This window comes from Thunnus thynnus, chromosome 12 (assembly GCF_963924715.1).
Source record: "Thunnus thynnus chromosome 12, fThuThy2.1, whole genome shotgun sequence".
Classification (NCBI taxonomy): Eukaryota; Metazoa; Chordata; class Actinopteri; order Scombriformes; family Scombridae; genus Thunnus; species Thunnus thynnus.
In genome coordinates, this window is record NC_089528.1 from 13,115,928 (window position 1) to 13,134,303 (window position 18,376).

The 18,376-nt window shown below is 41.4% G+C and overlaps 2 protein-coding genes across 2 annotated transcripts in view; one reads left to right on the top strand and one right to left on the bottom strand.

The window, feature by feature from the left end:
• Window positions 1-6,374, top strand: part of LOC137194047 (semaphorin-6B-like) — a 30,645-nt gene extending 24,271 nt beyond the window's left edge. The window contains exon 17 of the mRNA XM_067605570.1: window positions 1,071-6,374. Within this exon, the coding sequence (XP_067461671.1) occupies window positions 1,071-2,056 (986 nt within the window). The 3' untranslated portion in view covers window positions 2,057-6,374. The remainder of the gene's footprint in view (window positions 1-1,070) is intronic.
• Window positions 6,366-11,381, bottom strand: gpr35b (G-protein coupled receptor 35 b). The gene is made up of 2 exons (XM_067605571.1): window positions 8,904-11,381; window positions 6,366-7,332 (listed from the first exon to the last, which is right to left on the bottom strand). Exons 1-2 carry the CDS (start codon window positions 8,910-8,912, stop codon window positions 6,412-6,414), a joined length of 930 nt encoding a protein of 309 aa, XP_067461672.1. The 5' UTR covers window positions 8,913-11,381; the 3' UTR covers window positions 6,366-6,411.
• Window positions 11,382-18,376: the final 6,995 nt, after the last annotated feature.

The window sequence follows — 18,376 nt, forward strand, 5'->3', positions numbered from 1 at the left end:
AACTGCTGGAAGGCAATACAAGACTGCAGGTTGTGAAATGCAAAAAAATCCTCCTGCTTATGAGGCTTTGTTCTTTCAAAGCTGAAAATCTCTGAGGGGAGTGACCGAGGGTAGCCAGCAAGCAAGCTGGAAATAGCTCAGCATAAAATACTGATGTCACTTCTGTTGAAAGGCTCAGATGTCGCTACAGCGGCGCCCGAGAGGGCCTCTTTGAACCTTGCTCTGAAATTCTCAAACTCGGTGGAAACCAGAAAATGTCATCTCCATTTCAGGAAACTTTTTTTTTTTTTTTAAGTGTTTTTCCTGTTTTAGACCAGTTTCACAGTCGTTTGGTTAAATCTACATTTTCAAAAGACAACAGGAAAAAAGTGCACAGCTGGTTCCAAGCTCTCATCACACTCATTTGTTTTAAACTGATATATAGGCTTCTAGTTTTGATCCATCTCTCAGAAACTAATAGGACTAGAAGTTAGTGGTGCCAGGCTGCAGACCTGACAGACTCTAATCTGAGCACTGAAAGCACAGGAGAGGCCGAGCCAGAGACAGGCATGTGCTGCTGTGTCTGCAGATGGGAGTGATTAAAGCTGGGTGGAAACACTGAGGTAATGGTATGCTGCATGGAGAGACTCTCTGACCGGGCTGCAAAATGGAAAGTGTGAGGAGAGGAGAGGAGAGGAGAGGAAAAGAGAGGAGAGGAGAGGAGAAAAGGGGAGTCAGCTGCTGCGGTCTAAGCTGTGCTGATGACAAGTGCAGGCCTCTCTGAACCTGGAGCCTGTAGAGCCTCAAGGCCAGACTGGAGAGAAGCTCCTTTTAAACATAATCATAGCAGAAAACAATTTTATAATGCTGAATGTTATAATCACCAATTATCAGTGTTATTGTAGCTATTGATTTATTATGATACATTATGTGTTGTGAGGGGAGAAGCACTAAATAGAAGCAGCAGAATAGCACCATATGTAATGATAATAATTTTAAACTGCACTCCCTGTGGACAGACATTGAGAGATGATGTCCACTGTACTTTTCTACTAAATGTCATCTTCGTAATTGTATCTCTTAATCTTCAGGAATTCTGCAGCAGAGTCTGCTGATTGAACCGGAGAGTCTGGTCTCCCTCAACCTGCTGGTGGCGTCTGCAGTCTCGGCATTCACCATCGGGGCAGCGCTCTCTGGCCTTGCGGTCTGCTGGATCATGGCCCACAAGCCCGCCAACCGCCGGCATGGCAACACCCCCCAGTCCTCTATCCAGCGGCGTGAAAGGGGCCTGCTGAGTAACGGTGGCGGGATGGGAGGCTCGGTGCTCAGCGTGACACGGCAGGGAGGTGGTGAGCGCCCCTGTTCTCAGGGTGGGGAGACCCTGTTTGTCATGCCCAATGGCTGGGTGAAGTCAGGAGAGCTCGACCCCGGTTTCCTACCCACCCCGGAGCACACACCCCAGCAGAAACGCAGAGGCCTACGACTATCAGACTCCAACTCCGGGGGATGGGACACAAGCCAGACCTACCTGGGGGGAGGCTCTGTGGGTCTGGGTTCACCCTGTCGTATGCCCCCCTCCGTCTACCTGACCACCAGACTGTTTCCACAGGGGGGAGGTGGGAGACACAGTGGCGAATGCCGGGGGAGTGACACACCACGCCAGCACTATGTCTGCTTGAGCAAGCAAGAAAAAGGAGGGAAGGGGACACCCAAAGTCCCACTCAGGAAATCTGCAGGAGAGTATGTATACCCCATGACCCCCCAGGACTCGCCTGAGCGTCGGAGGGTGGTCTCAGCTCCCAGCGCGCCCATGGAATATGGTGAGCCACTGCCTTTGCGCTGGCCAGCCCCGGAAGGATACATCCTCAGCAGCCATGGCATGGTCCCTGTCCCCCTGCCACCACCCTCCATGCCAGCTCCCAGTGGCCAGGCGTACGTGTCCCAGCAACACACCCCCGGGCTGACCAGGGCTCTGCTGAGAGGGGCCCTGGAGCGAGGGGAGCTGGGCGAGCTGGTGGATCTGAGCCAGCTGATGAGTAAGAAGAACTGCAGTGACAGGACTCAGACTGGCCAGTGACTGTTGAGGAAATGAAGGGGACGGGTGTCTTTCCATGTCCAGAGCTCTCTGTTTTATTTGCATAGATCTCTCTTCCCTCTTTCTTCCTTTCTCTTTCCATTCCCTCTCCTTAAGTCTTTATTTCATTGTCATTCAACCCCTCTGATCTTCTCTGTCTCTCAGGCAACCCCCACCCCCCACCCCACCCCCCACACCCCCTCACCCTATGGTGAGTCTCTCATTATGATTGGCTGCTGGGTCTGCCACTCATATCCTGGCTCACACTAATTGGTCAGATGGACTGAGGTTGTTGCTGTGTCTGCATTGCAGAGTTGCCTCTCTCTCCTGCTACTCCGCGACAGCAGGAAGAGGGAGGAGAGGGGATGGAGAGGAAAGAAAGAAAGAGAGGAAGCAGAACGGGGGAGCAGAGAGGATGTGGACAGAGACAAAGATGGACATGGCACTTAGAGGCTGCCTTCCCTGTGCAGATTAACTGAGGCTGCAGAGCCAGTCAAACACTACTATAGGAGCGGGATGCTTTTTTCCCTCATGGATAACATTAACAAGACTGCCACTCATCTGTTTTCCACTATATTACCTGTTGGTCTGATTGCCAACTAGGTACTTGAAGGGAAACTGCAAATTCTTAACATCATAAATGGAGACCTTCTTGAATATCTGAAGCTGCAGGTGACCCATCAAACAAAAACTAAAGTCATTCTGACTGTAAAGAGAAATCTAATGGAGGAGGTGACACCAAATCCTTCTCTGTTTCTTTTTCTCTCTCTTCCTCCTTGCTGCACACACACAGTAGACGCATACATGTAATTGTACAGGTGACAATGGGTATTTAGTATTCCCCCTGAATGGGAAGCACGACGTGCGTGCCAAATGCCTCTAACCTGTCTCATAGGGATATGGGACCATAACTCACATCTTTGGAGAGCAGAGTGCAGGACTGAAATGTCAGCACTATTTCTCCCAAGCTGCATGCTCTCTGCAGTGACGTTGCCGGCATCTCAGCCGTCCATCGCTTCTACTCCTGTGCCTCCATCGCTTCATCCCTTCCACTCCATGTACTCTTTAATGACCAATAATTCCACAAGGACATCTGGAGAGATTGCACCAGAACACTGGACTGACAGAAAAATCAGAGCAGGACAGGAAGACAGAAAGAAAGAGAGGTGCTTTAGGGAATATTAAGTACATGCACTGCAATATATGAACACCTTGTCCTTCACTGTTACCTTTTTCCACATGCACAGACACGTTCATTAATGCTGCATTATAGAACACAGTCCGGTTTTATTGGGTAAAATTCCCCTTAAGCCCACAGTGGGTCAAGGTCCCACAGACGTGATACAGAACAAAGTGACAGTTACAGTGGTGATGATTGAAACCTCTGGCTTAACTCGAAGCCAATAGGGGTAATGGAAATGTTCCCAGCAGGCAAATGGTACAATATATTCAGCCCATCAAAGTGTCTAGTGCCATGAAATGGTCGGCATTTAGATCAACACAACATGGCTCGAGTGTGTTAGCGAGATGGAAGTCATAAAAAGAGACAAGATAAAGAAGACAGACGCAAAAAGCAAGTAAAACTTGATGAAATGAGGTGTGTCAATGACACCTGCGGAAATTAATAAGAGTACGGTTTGTTATAACTGACCAGATGACTTGATTTTCTCTCTCAGTCTCAGTCAGTAGTCGACAAATGAATGCTGGTTTGTGCTGACCCTGTAGTGAGCAGCAATATATGGTTTATCTGTACATAGTAAACTTTAATTTAGATAAATCTCCAAAAAAATGACCGGCATCAGCTTGCAAACAAACAAAAAAAACATATATCATGTCATTATAACTATTAATGTATGAAAATCTGTTTTCACATATGTTTCATATCAACCTGCTCCAAGATTGAAATGACCAAGACACAAGTACCAAGTATGCCAGTGTCTTTTTTTTTTTTTACATCTGTGTGCCAAAATCTACTTGTGAATGTTTTACCAATGCCTGATTACTGAAGCAAAAAAAACTGAAAGAAACTTGTTTTAAAGTGCCATAAAGACCATTTCAGTCAGCAGTCCACCTATCTCATGTACTGTGGTGTTGACGAACTCAGTATCACTTATTGCAGTATACTTGTGATATGTATGCCTTTGACCTTACATGCTGAATGTCCTATTTTCGCGTTTAGATGTCGGCTTATACTGTTGAAATCATTTTATCAGCTCCCTCCTTCTGTACAGATTCTACTGACTTTACCAGCAGTGTTTGAGGGTCTGCTTATCAACTACTGTGACACATCATGCCATATGCTGTAAATATATAAGAATGAATACAGACACTTTGTCATGTTCTTTATGATTATACTGTAATGTATTCACATGATACCATGACATGAACTGTGTTTATTCCAGAGTAGTTGATATGTAATAATAATGATTTATAAGTAGTTCATAAGCAAACCTTCAATTGGACTGAAATGCTGTGAGGGAACACTGTGTATCTCATTTTGTGTCATATCTGACTTTGCATCTTGTTTTAAAGCCTAGTGATTGTCTGTCTGTCCGCCTGTCATTACCAACCAACTGCCATACTGGAGGATCTTGAAAATACTTGTCAGCATCCTGAGTGAACGAATGTACTCATTCTTTTTGTTTGTGGTCATTATACTGTGCAGTAATAAGGAAAAGCACAAGAATTTTTATTTTATTTTTGCATTTTGAAAAGGAGCTGTACCATTTGTGAATAGTGTAAATAATCATCCTGAAGGTATAGTGTATCAGTTTGATTTTTTTTTTTTTTTTTTTTGGAGGGGGGGATCATTCATGCTCTCCTGAGACAGGACTGTGTTTGAAGTGTGAGGTTTTTTTTTTCATTTTGTTCGGTGACGATGCTGTGAATAAGATGTATGTACAGTATTTACGTGACTTTGGCTGAATGCTGAGTTCAGCGGTTTCCTGTTAGAGTAGAAGTTGCAGGCCTGATCTCAGCCACAACTGAGCCTTCTCATTTGACTGATGCCTGCTCAGTTTTTGCAGTTGCTAAGATACTGCTGTTATAATAACCATCGATCTTTGGAGTACTGCTATTAAATGGCATTATATAATTGACTGCTAATGTTGTCGTGTGCTACTGAATGCACTCATTGAAATAAATGCACATCATTATGCATATGCCCACTCATACACACACAAATACACATATTTACAAGTGCAACTCTATTGCTTCACAGCAATCCCAGTTATGAGTATATCATTAGTTCAGTTTATTTTCCTTAAATGAGACTTATTTGTCATTATATTAGCAGAGGAAAGAGGAAGCAGAAATTCTTTCAAGCTGTTACTTTCCACACCACAAGAGGGAGCTGGACACTGGCCTTCATTCATCTAGCCTTTATGCAGCATTTACAAGCCATGAACTCCCATGGGTGCCTGTGAATTGACTGGACATCGTCTGTCTTTGCAGCCCTGAGCTAGACACAGACTGTTGTTTTTTGTTGAGGGATCTGGTGCAGAGATGAGAATACCATTTGTTCTGTCTCTGCTTTGATATAATGCTTTGAACATCACACAGACAGCAATAAGGTCAACGAAAGGTTGAGTGCGTTAGATAACAGGTATTTATATCTCAAAATACACACACAAGCACGTACGTGTGTGTATTCATGTACATAGGCAAAACATCTTTAAAACAGATTAAGACTTTTACAGAGCAACTTGATGACTTTCACAAGGCAGATGTAAGTAATAAAGTTAAGTTCTGTTCTGACACTGATTAACAATGTCAGCCCATAACAAGACATAATAATAATAATACTTTCAAAATAAACACAATACCTATATTAACAAATTAACAATACAAACAAGCAATTTGGGAGCTGAAAGTTCATTTTTACATTATCATTATACATAGCCTGCATTTCATAAGCATCATAAAAAAAGAGTTTTATAAAAAAGTAAAAATCAGCAATCAGTAAGCTACCTACTTATAGTATGCTGCTAATTTAAAGGGGCACTCCAGCATTTTTTTATTGAACCACCATAAAGTTGGGGGACCCACAAGAGACACAGAAAAAAGAAAAATCAAAGTAGCAGATATTCTGACTTTTAGTCCCTAGAATGTTTCAGTCTCCAAAACGCTGGATCCTAAATGTCCCATAATACAACACAACAGCATCTTTCATCAGCAATTTCCATTTCTCCTGAATGCCTTCTTGTTTCAAACCAGACACCTCGTCTGTGTAACATTTTCAAACTTCAAACTTTGGGAAGCTGACTGCAGACACACAGTAAACTGACGAATAAACTAAATGCATGTCCAAAAATTGATGGAGTGCTCCTTTAAAAATATCAATCATTTTTATTTTGAGTCTACAAATAGCTCTCTAGCGTGACAGGGTTAATTCTTCTACTCCTGCAACTGATTTGTGAATAAAACCGTTTCAATAAAAAATAATAGCTGATGGAATCAAAACAGCAGTTTGTGGTAGCAATCCATTCAGATGCAAGTAAATATACGTGTTCAGGTATATCTGTTAGAGATCTTTCCATCCAGTTTGCAGGCAGGATGTTAAAGTAGTTCACAAGAAAGGCAACATGGATGGGTGTGAAGCAGACAATGAACACAATCATGTTTGTTGTTACTATGGCAATGATGCTTTTCGTTTCTGCTAACTTTTCATCCACCTTTAACAGAATACAGATGATCCGACTGGAACAGAACACAATGGTCACCAGTGGACCGAAGAAGCCCAGCAATAAAAGAACGACAAGAAATGATTTCTCAAGTGGTTCATTTTTACATCTTTCATAACACGTCCTGAGTTTTTTAAAGCTGAGCGTGTCTGGAAATATAGCATATGTTATCACCAGAAGTCCCCAAATGAGCAAACACACAACAAAAGCTATCTGTTTCTTCCTCCTCCACGATCTGGCCTGCAGTGGGAACCTTATAATCAGGTAGCGCTGGACACTGATGGCTATCGTGGTCAGGATGCTGGCATACATGTTGATGAAATGAATAAACATGAGGAAAGAACACAATTTATTTCTCTCCAGGCAGTAGAAAGAATCATAGATCCTAAAGGGAAGGAAGAGGATGAGGGTAAAATCAGCTATATTGAGGTTCAACATGTAGATGTGGTTGTCTGTCCAGGAGGCCCGTTTGGCAATGAAGGCACGTAGAGCAGCAGCATTGACAAGGAAACCCACGAGAAACACAGAACTGTAAGCCACGCCCTCAAGGGTGTTCACTTCACAAGTATAGTTGATGGTGGTGTTGCACCTTTCTATCTGTAAAAAGTCGATATATGTCAAAATAAAAAATGATTAGTATGTTAGTAAAGGGAAAGGCCTAAATACTGATATATAACTCTACTAAAAAGTCCAAAAAACAGACAGGTTCCACATATTGTTAACAATTATTCAATAAAGCTAAGGATCTCAATTAGATTAAACAATAGGTTCACATTTTTCAGGTCTGTCTTAAAATGATTCTCACATTCCTTTATGTAGATTGAAACTGTTACTTGCCGTAATCATTCCTACTGTGTGGTCTGGCTGTGAACAAATCCCTCCCTAAAGGATAGGTTCACAATTTTCCAATCTGTCTATCTTAAAACAATAGTCAGGGGCCCATATGAACATTGAATCGGGTTTTGCTCGCTGTAATCACTCCTCCTGTTCATACTGACCATTAGAAGATCCCCTTCAAATGCACTTACGGTGTAAATGATGGGGGACAAAATCCACAACCTCATTTTGAGCAAAAATGTATTTAAAAGTTTATCTGAAGATAATATGAAGCTTCAGCCGTCTGAGTTAGCCAACTAAAGTGGATGTCTTCCACAGTTAACTTTAGTCTTTAGTAAAAATGTTCCTCTCTCGAAGGACAGTGTTTTCCTGTTCAGCTGCAGTGGAAGAATAGTAACAAAACGAAGGAATTTGGCACTAAAAAGACAGTAACTTTGAAAGATATTGACTGATTTAAATCATTTGGATGAATCATATTATCCTCAAATAAACTTCTAAAATGCATTTTTGCATGGAAGGAGGACTGTGGATTTTATCCCCATCACTTACATTGAAAGTGTATTTTGAAGGGATCTCTTAATGTCTAGTATAAACAGGACTTCAGCGAGAAAAACATGGGTCAAGGTTAATTTTAGCACCTGATTATTGTTTTAGAACAGACTTGAAAAATTGTGAACATATTACACCTTTAATGTGATTCCAATATAAGAGATGGGGAACAAGGGGAGGGGGGTTGTCTATTCACAGTCAGTATGGACAAGAGTAATAATTACAGCAACCAAAAACTGTTTCAATCTACATATGGGCATGTGAGCGTTGTTTGAAGACAGACTTGACAAACTGTGAACCCATCCTTTAATTCATATGTCAGGTTCAAAGGTTCACTGTAGTTCTGTGAATTTATTACCACATGCAATACGATACTTCATCAGAATGTTATCATAGCAGAACTTAGTGCCTACTCATACAAGATAATTGCTTCCGTTTACTGAAACAAAAGTTATTTATTAAGAGCTAAAGAGCTGGATGACTGATACTTTAGTGTCTTGTGTTAATGTCTATACCAGGAAACTCCCTTTTCAACTCAATATTTCCAATTACGCAATACAAGTCTCTCAATCTCAAAGTTTCTTTATTGTCCCCAAGGGTGTAATTTGGTAACATATTGGTTAAAAACAACACTGAAAACAGAAACAGTCAAAGTGTAACAAGTCTCATGTCTTGATAAAACACATCCCTGCATGCTGCAGTTAAAATCAGTGGAACACAGAAATACTCAAATCAACTTTGTATTGCCACTCAAAAGATAACCATTGAAAACCAAGACTTACCGAAGTCATTGTACCCGTGTGAATAAGCCTTTTCAAAGTGATCTGAAAGCTGCTGCACCAGAATATGTAGATGGAGGTTGTGTGACCTTTTCCTGTTCCTCTCAACAAATGTTTAGGTATTTGTGGCTACATGAGGCCACGTAGGCCTCCAGAGGTTGTAGTCTACAGTTGCAGTTTTACAGAAATGTCAATCTGTTTCCCCTCTACATGTGGGAAAATTATAGATATAGATGTATGAGAAATGAATGCAGAAGTTTGTGAACGTGTTGGTGGTTTTAAAGTAGCCTACTTGGCAAAATAGCAGATGCAGTGGGTTATAATGAATACAGTAACATGCATACAGTGCTGCTTGACAGTTTGTGAACCCTTTTGAATTTCTGCATAAATATGACCTAAAACATGATCAGATCAGATCAGAAGTCCTAAAACGAAATAAAGGGAACCCAATTAAACAAATGAGACAAAAAAATAAACTTTTACATTTATTTATTGAGGAAAATTATCCAATCTCACATATTTGTGTGAGGCAAAAGTATGCAAGTACCCTTGCTTCCAGTGACTGGTGTGACCCCCTTTTGCAGCAATAACTTCAACCAAACGAATTTTAGCCCAATCCTCCTTACAGAACAGTCTCAACTCAGGGATGTTGGTGGGTTTCTTTGCATGAACTGTCCACTTCAGGTCCTTCCCTAGCATTTCTATAGGATTAAGGTCAGGACTTTGACTCAGCCACTCCAAAACATTATCTTTCTTCTGTTCTGACCATTCTTTGGTACAACGACCAAAGAATGTGTGTTTGTGTGTTTAGGGTTGTTGTCTTACTACATGACCCACTTCTTTGTTGAGCTTCTGTTCACAGATGGATACCATGACATTTTCCTGTAGAATTTGCTGGTACAACTCAGAACTCATTGCTCCATCAATGATTGCAAGCTGTCCTGGTCCAGAGGCAGCAAAGCAGCCCAAACCATGATACTACCTCCACCATGATGGGTTAAGGTTCTTATGCTGGAATGCAGTGTTTGCTCATCACCAAACATAACGCTTCTCATTCAAGCCAAAAAGTTTGATTTTGGTGTCATCTGTCCACAGAACATTTTTCCAAACGCCTTCTGGTTTATCCACGTGGTCTTTAGCGAACCATAACCAGAAGCAATGTTCTTTTTGGAGAGAAGTGGCTTTTCTCCGTGTAACACTGCACACCATTGATGTTCAATGTTCTCCTGATGGTGGACTCATGAACATTGACTGTAGCCGCTGCAAGAGAGGCCTTTAGTTTCCTAGATGTTACCCTGGGGTACCTTGTGACCTCCTGGACTATTACACGCCTACTCTTGGTGTGATTTTTGTTTTTCGACAACTCCTGGGGAGGGAAACAATGATGTTGGATGTCTTCAATTTGTACACAATCTGCCTGACAGTCAACTGTTGGAGTCCAAACTCTTTAAAAATGGTTCTGTAACCCTTTCCAGCTTGGTGAGCATCAACAACTCTTCTTCTAAGGTCCTCAGAAATATCCTTTGTTTGAGCCATGACACACTTCCACAAACCTGTGTTGTGAAACTCAGACTTTGATAGTGAAGACCCAGATTTCTCTTCTTTAAATAAGGCAGGGCCTCCCTGACTCACACTTGATTGTCATCCTGATTGAAACACCTGACTCTAATTTCCCTTTCAAATAAACTGATAATCCTAGAGGTTCACATACTTTTGCCACGCACAAATATGTAACATTGGATCATTTTCCTCAATCAATAAATAAACAAGTGTCAGGTTTTTGTCTCATTTTTTTAACTGATGTCTCTTTACCTAATTTCAGGACTTGAATGGACATCTTATCATGTTTTAGGTCACATTTATGCAGAAATAGAGCAAATTCTAAAGGGTTCACAAACTTTAAAGCAGCACTGTATAACATCTTTGCAAATGATCTTTATACACTTATCTCCTCACATCTTGTTTCTTGTTTGCCATTTTTGATTAGTGCTGTTGTATGTACATGTCATAAGACAAAAATCTGCCTTCCAAAGTGACAATTTCCAGCAACGCGGCTCAGGAGGAGCTCTGAGATGGAGGTGAAAGCAGGAGGTCAAGAGCTGGACTGAAAAAGCCAGGCTGGAAAAGGAAATTACAAAATAAATTTTGTCCTTGTACAAGAGGTGCAATTTAGAGCGCAACCTCTCTACTCTTCAACAGCTGGATTGTAAAGAGAAATGAGTAGGTGTTTTGTTCTGTTGGCTGAAAAGAGGAGACAACAAATTTCAGCAAAACCAACATGATTCCAGAAATTAGATGTGACCACCAACCTTGAAGGGTTATTGTGTGGAAAATGTGTGTCAGTGTGTCAGCCCCGATTGACAGACCATTTGTCTCTCCGTCTCACATATTATTTTCCATTTTCATACATCAATTGACAAGCAAATTAAGCCAGTAATTTCTCCTGAGCTCGTCAGTGACTGACAGTCAAAATAAAACAGCCGCAGGCCCCTGGCTTAAACCTCTGTTTATGAAAGAACCTTTCTAAATATGTTCCTGGATTCAATAAATCCACAGATAATTGGAAGTAACTGAAACATCATCAAGACATCTGCAGGCCGTTCGGTACCTTCATCTGCATCTGCTCCACATTCGGGAGTTATTTTGTCAACATGTCCTCATCAAATGGTTTCCATCCAATCAGACAGACGGGGGGGAAGCTTGGACACAGGCCGGTCTCTGGCTTCCTCACACAAGCCAGACGCTGCACAATGATGGCCCGTTTAATGGGCATTTAATTAGAAACGGGGCCACACAGCACAGAATCTGTGTGTGTTTTTGTTTAACTGACATGCTCTGTGTGTGTGTGTGTGCGCGCGTATGTTGGTGTGTTTTGCCTTGTTTTTGCTTACAGTAACTACAGTAACTATGTGCTTGTTTGTCTTCTGGTGTCTGAATCACTTGTTTGTGGCAGAGGGCGTGTATTCACCACGGTGATTCATGACACAAAGCATGGACACTGATTGTGGATGTTGCCAATGTCAGGATGAGTCCATTCTAGGGCAGCTAACGATTGTTTTCATTATCAATAATCTGTTAATTATTTTCTCAATTAATCAATTAACTGTTTGGCCTATAAAATGTCAGAAAATGGTGAAAAATGTCAATCACTGTTTCCCAAAGCCCAAAGACCAACCTAAACCTGCAACCTAAAATGTCTTGTTTGGTTCTGACCAACAGTCCATTCCTTAAAGATATTCAGTTTACTGTCACAGAAGACTAAAGAAACCAGAAAATATTCACATTTAGGAAGCTGGAACCAGAGAATCTGGGCATTTTTTCTACAAAAATGACACAAAACGATTAATCGATGATCAAAATAGTTGGTGATTCCTTTTCTGATTTTTGACTAATTGATTGGTCAACTAATCCTTGCAGCTGTAGTCCATTCTAATATTTTGTTAGTGTTAAATAGGCTACTGCACAGTTAATGAGTTTTTGTCATCCAACATTGAAATGAGTCATGAGCAAAACAAGTTGCTGTTGGAATAGAGTACAAAAATGATAATGATGAATTTTTTTTTTTATGTAATTTTCAACTGTAATCATTAACCTTGACCAGCTTTTATGAATCATGTTCTCTAATATAATCTTTTATAAAGTGTGGATTCACCGTGCTCATAATTGAGTACTAAATTACAGGCAATGAGGGGCAAAGGAGACACAGGCAAAACATGGGCCTTCAGCTCGGGTAGATGAGGTCATCGTTAAAAAAGAAAAAGCAAGAAAAAAAACAAACTAAAGTTGTTGTGAAAGTGAAAAGAACATTTAAATAGTATTACTGATTCTGGCTCCTGGCAACATTGCTAACAATGGTTGTCTCTGTACCATGACCTTATATGTTTGGGACAGAGGGACAGCTTTGTTGGAGAGAGAATAAACAGATTGAAAGAGATTGAAGGACTGGTTTGGTCAGGACAAAGAAATACATTAAATGTTTACAGCTTTTCTTTGGTACATCACTGATCATGGTTAAAACCAGAACAAATGTGTCTAATTACAATAACATAAAGCATCAATTACTGTCCAAAGGGTTTCCAGGACTCCAACTACACCAGTCTATTGTTTTCAAGTAACGTTCACTCAAGAAGTCACTCAGATCTACTGAGCAAAGTGCAGAGATAAGAATAATATCAGCCACAGTTTTCAGAAGACGAGGACATCGGCATCATAATGCAGGCCTGGTAGTTCATTTAGCAAGAGAAGGAAAAGATTGGTGGAAAGAAACCAAGAGTGAACAACTGAGGGCCTTCAAATTCCTTTCCTTTTTCAAAAAAAAAAAAGGAATGGAAATCTGAAAACCTGATCTGGAAAAAAGTCTTGGACAAGTTAAACGGAACAGTTGAGAATACATGACACAAAAACAGATGACAGAGCAGAAGGATTTGGTGTATGAAGTTTGCCTTTTTTACTTGTTGTTTTACACAGTTAAAACTATTTTTAGTGGATACAGTTTGGTCTCAGGAAAGTTTTGGCGTGCCCGTTCAAGCAAGAAGTAAGCTGCTCCATTAGTCTGCAGCCAGAGGGGCAAACTGTCATCCTATTAGAGACTAAAGGTTAGGTACAAGCCGGGTATGAGCATCAGCAACTGGCGTGGAAGTTGCCTGGTTCTGGAGGTGCAACAGCTTCTTAATTAAGTAAAATACATGCAATTAATGCAGTGTACTTACCGGTTAGTGTCACATCTTGCACTGCAATGGCCGTGAAAATGAAAATTCAGATTTCTACAATAGAAGCCCTGAAAAGCACAGGAAATGTTAGATTAGATCCTGTTTATTAGCAATTACAGCTTGTATTTCTGCAGTTATTGCATTTCTTAGCTGATGTTCTGATTTTATTAAAAGCTGCTTTATGCTTCAAAGATGTTATTTTCCCCGAACGAAGGCAGAAATCTAATATTGCACAGGATATGAGCGGGTTCAATATTTCGGATGCAGTCTGTTGTTATCATTAATTTGTTTTAAATCCCTTTAGGCTTATCCTGTTTTCACAGAGATATTTCCCAGATCTACCCGGATCTGGTATATCATTGTGGATATATTTGTTTGCTAGGCCATCTAAATTCTCTCGACTCACGTCTGCCTGTCTGTTGGTTTGCCCCCTGCCTGTCTCTCTAGCTGCTTGGCTTCCTTGCTTTCCTGCCCCTCTGCATTCATTTGTGTCTGTCTGGTGCTGTTTCAAAGTGCCCTTTACACGTCAGGTGAGTGGATGGGGGACTGTGTGGGGGGGGGGAGTGCCATCGCTCTAACTAGGTCAGTGAAGACACACCCCTCTCTCCCCTCCCTGTGCCCCTGATACCCCCCCCACCCCCACCCCCCCCTTCCTTTCTCTCCTTTTTCCTCTGCTCCCTGCTGTGACGCAATGCAGACTTTCTGCATAGTTCTTCTATTTCTCTCTTATTATCTCCTAAATCTGAAAAACACAACACCTACCACAGTCTGCCACTCCACTGATGACAGTGATGCATCCTCCAGATCAGCATCCAGCAAACACGCATCAGCTGCACAAAGACGACTTGCGCTTTTGTGGATGCCAGTCAAGTTAGATGAATCAGCTGCCATACGGATCTGTTAATCAGCCAAAGTTTCAATGATTTGGTCCAACTTCTTGTTGTGATGATGGATTACATAATTCTCTGGCGCTGCATAACGTTTGTGGGGGTTGTCAATCTGTGATCAGGCACTTGCATATTTGAAAGGGCAGCCAAGTGCAGACATCGGAAAGTGTGTCACTGATACTGTGAATTTGCATTGGGAACATACACTGGAAACTCCAGTGGTTTGCCAGTGTGTGTGTGTGTATGTGTGTGTGTGTGTGTGTGCGTACGTGTGTGTCAGAAATGAGAGAAAATAATGATTGCATTTATCTGCAGTCAAAAAAAACTTGTGACTTGTCATGTGTTTTTGCAGTCTTTTGATAATAGGGACTGAAAATCATGAAATATGCACACTAAAGAGCAAACTCCAGGTATTACATAAGCCCAGCATGTTATATCACAATCCCAACACTAGATGTCTCTGTTTCTGCTGCCTGCACTGCCATGAGTCATCTCTGGGGAGGTTATATATAAACTGAATTACCAAATCTCACCCATGACTGATCTTCTAATGTTTATCTTGATAAACAACTATCCGAGGTGAGATATGTGGGTATACTGCGTATTGTGTGTGTTGAACAGGTGGTCTTTGAGTGCAAAAGTCTGGGTGGTGAATATGATGAAGCTCTTCAGATCATAAACCAGACAAGAGCTACAAAACAAAAGACGCACACAAGATGAGTGATTTTTCTGTGAGTTTTAGTTGATGAATCATGAACTGATCATCACAAAAGAATCATTCTTCCCTGATTAGATAATGTGGGGCTGTTACAGGATTAAACAAATATACAAGCTCGGATCCTGGAAGAAAATGAAAGGGATCTGACGGATCGGAGGGTATATGGGAGGATAAAAGAAAATGGGAGGATAAAAGAGCAGCGAGATAAGGAGTGTATGGGTGTAGAGTAGCGCCCTGCGGATGGCACAGAGAGGCAACAACAACAGATGTAGGTCATCAGGCCAAACACGGAGGAAACAAGACGATGTAAGGAGGAAGTGAGAATAGTCACTGTTGAGGAAAATGTGCAGAATACCAGAATAAACGTTTTCCTCCTCGCTGTGCTTGTGGGTCTTACTTAGATAGAGAGATCACAGTGTTGTTGATGTACATGTGTGATCTCATATGCATGTGGCGCGTATGTCTGCGTGTGCATGTGTGTGCATTCACACTCAGTTGGGTGTAAGTGGGTCAGGTTCACATGGCAAAGCACGTTGATTCACACTGGAGATAAACACAACCCAGTTGCCGTGGAAACCTCTTTTTACTCTTACCACATCTTTGCATGGCACGCATTTGTATTTGCGTCAGATTTTCTGTGTTAATGTACACACACAGACAAAAGCGCCACCGTTTTTCCAAACATTTATTTCAAAATGGGAGGTTATCACTCACGATTATAAGCAGATAAACACTTTAATCGATCATGGGCATCTTTTGTTTTGATAATATGTTACCTAAATTAGGTTCAATACTATGAGTGTGTCAACACCACTAAGTCCTCCCTCTATTCAAGCGTTTATGGGTGTGGACGCTGAACCTGCTTAGTGAGGAACAAAGGAAGAGAGACGTGTAAGGGTGGGGAAAGGGAAAGGCAGACAGTGAATGACAGAGCGAGAGATATGCTGCTGACTGTGTTTGCCGAGACAAGTCTGGACATATTGGTCAAATAAAACATAAGTGTAACTCAGTGTGTGTACATCTACATGTCTCTTACATGCTCAAACAACCGTGTCAGAGCATTTAAATGAAGACTTTCAGTCTGAATTCAGGAAGGATAGATCCTGTTAAGAAGACGGATGCTAGGCTATGTGTTGTGGAGGTTTAGGGAAGTTGGCCTCTGATCAGAGGGTTTGAGTCACATGACGCTAATAAATTTTTACCAGGTAAATAGAGAAGAGACAATCTTCCTCTGTTTGGCACTCTCACCACAACAAGGCACTAAATGTTCAGGTGCATTAACAGTAAAATGTGAGGCGTCAGTGCCAGTAATTGTGTTTGTAAGGCAAGGTTAACAGGTAATATCAGACACATTATAATTAACCTGGGATAGTCTATAAACATTTTCACTCAGTCAGAGTCCATGCAGTTAATATGGATCTGTTTATTCAGTCAAACTTGAACTTAAAGCCCCTGAAAACTTTCAAATCTTAAATATTTCTATTCAACATGACATATGTATGACTAATTATGCTAATTATATGTTTCAAACATATTTTAAAAACCTTTAGGTATTATTTAGGAAGGATTTAGCAATCCAGAACTCAGATAGATATTGATATTGATAAACTCTGATGAGTGCAAAACCAACTGAGCCCCGCCCACATCAAACTGGTGAAAAGAACACAAGAGAAAAAAAGAAATACAGAAATTTCTCATGTAAAATAACCAAAACAGTGTAGTTCATGAAGGACCCCATCACTCGAAGTAAGAAGCTGATTGAGAAAATAAGTTTTAAGGGTTTTTCATGTGGGGGTCTCAGGTTAAAAAAATATATGAAAAAGATTTTTATTAATATAGTATGATATTAAAATGATTTGCACTAGTCAGGTTTTAACTCTCAAATATCTCTTCCTCTAAAGGCCAAATGCAGGTTTTGCTTGAATGTGTGTGTTCAGTGCAGGCAGGTGTTGATAATATTGGACATTCATATGTTTGACAAATGGCTCAAGAACTGCTGCTGGTGACATAACAATAGTTCATTTTCAGCTGTGTAATTGAGTGTAAGGCAGGCCAAGGGCACTGCAAAATAAATGTTTGTGCTCCTCCCGTGATGCATGTGTGCTGGGGGAGTGTACAGTATGTTCCCAGTGAGATAATCTGTACCTAATGACCAATGATTGAACTCATACCCCTTCTATATTACACAGCCGGCCTATCAAAGTCTAAAGTTGTACAGTGTATGAAAAGTGAAGCTGATAAGGAGAAACTGAGTGCAAAAAAGAAACAGATGTGCCAGAGTGTAGAGTAGTAAGAGGAGCTGAAGAGATAAAACAAGAGGGGAATGAGAAATATGGAAGATGGACATGGGACAGAATGTAAAGTGGAGTTGAGTGGAGGATCATGACAGGAAGGTAACGGTGTTTGTACTCTATCTGACACACTGACCTAGTGACGCAGCAAAGCTCACAGCTCCAGATTACAGAGCCATGGCTGCAGGGAGGGGGAGGGAGGGATTATTGGTGCCTCCAGAGAGGAGAAAATAGGGAGATTAACTGAACGAGGGAGTGAGGGATTACAGCTCTGTGGATGGCGGGACCCTGAAATAATCTCCGCAAACTGAGTCCATGTGTATGTGCATGTGTGTGTGTGTGTTAGCATGTCCCTGCATGTTTTTGTGAGGGTGGAAATAAAGTACAAATCAGGAAATAAAGAACATGAAGTGGTTATCTAAAATAGATTCATGCATGCGAACGGTTTACAGTGTGCCGTGTGAGAAGTTAGACTGGAATGTGAGGAGCTGATGCTGCTAAAGCAGAGAGATTGGCCATGGGGCCCCACTGAAACCATGTGCAGCCAATCAGTTACAGTTGGTCCCTCATTCCTACAAAGATTCTTTGATGTGAGTGAGGCCTTTAAATTCAACCCTGGGGAGTCACAAGGCTGCACTGGCTTTGATCTGAGTCAGGAGAAACCTTATGCCATTCCCAACAACAAGACCTTCTGCACAACAACAAAATGCCTGCTTGCCTGCTAGTCAGCGACAAGCACGGATTCATGGGTGGGTGGGAAAATATGAAAATCAGCTTTCCAGTGCACTAAACACAAATGTACTGTATCGGGTTCTCTGCCTTTAAATTTGATTAACTGATGTCTGTGTGGCCTTGACCATGTCTGTACAAG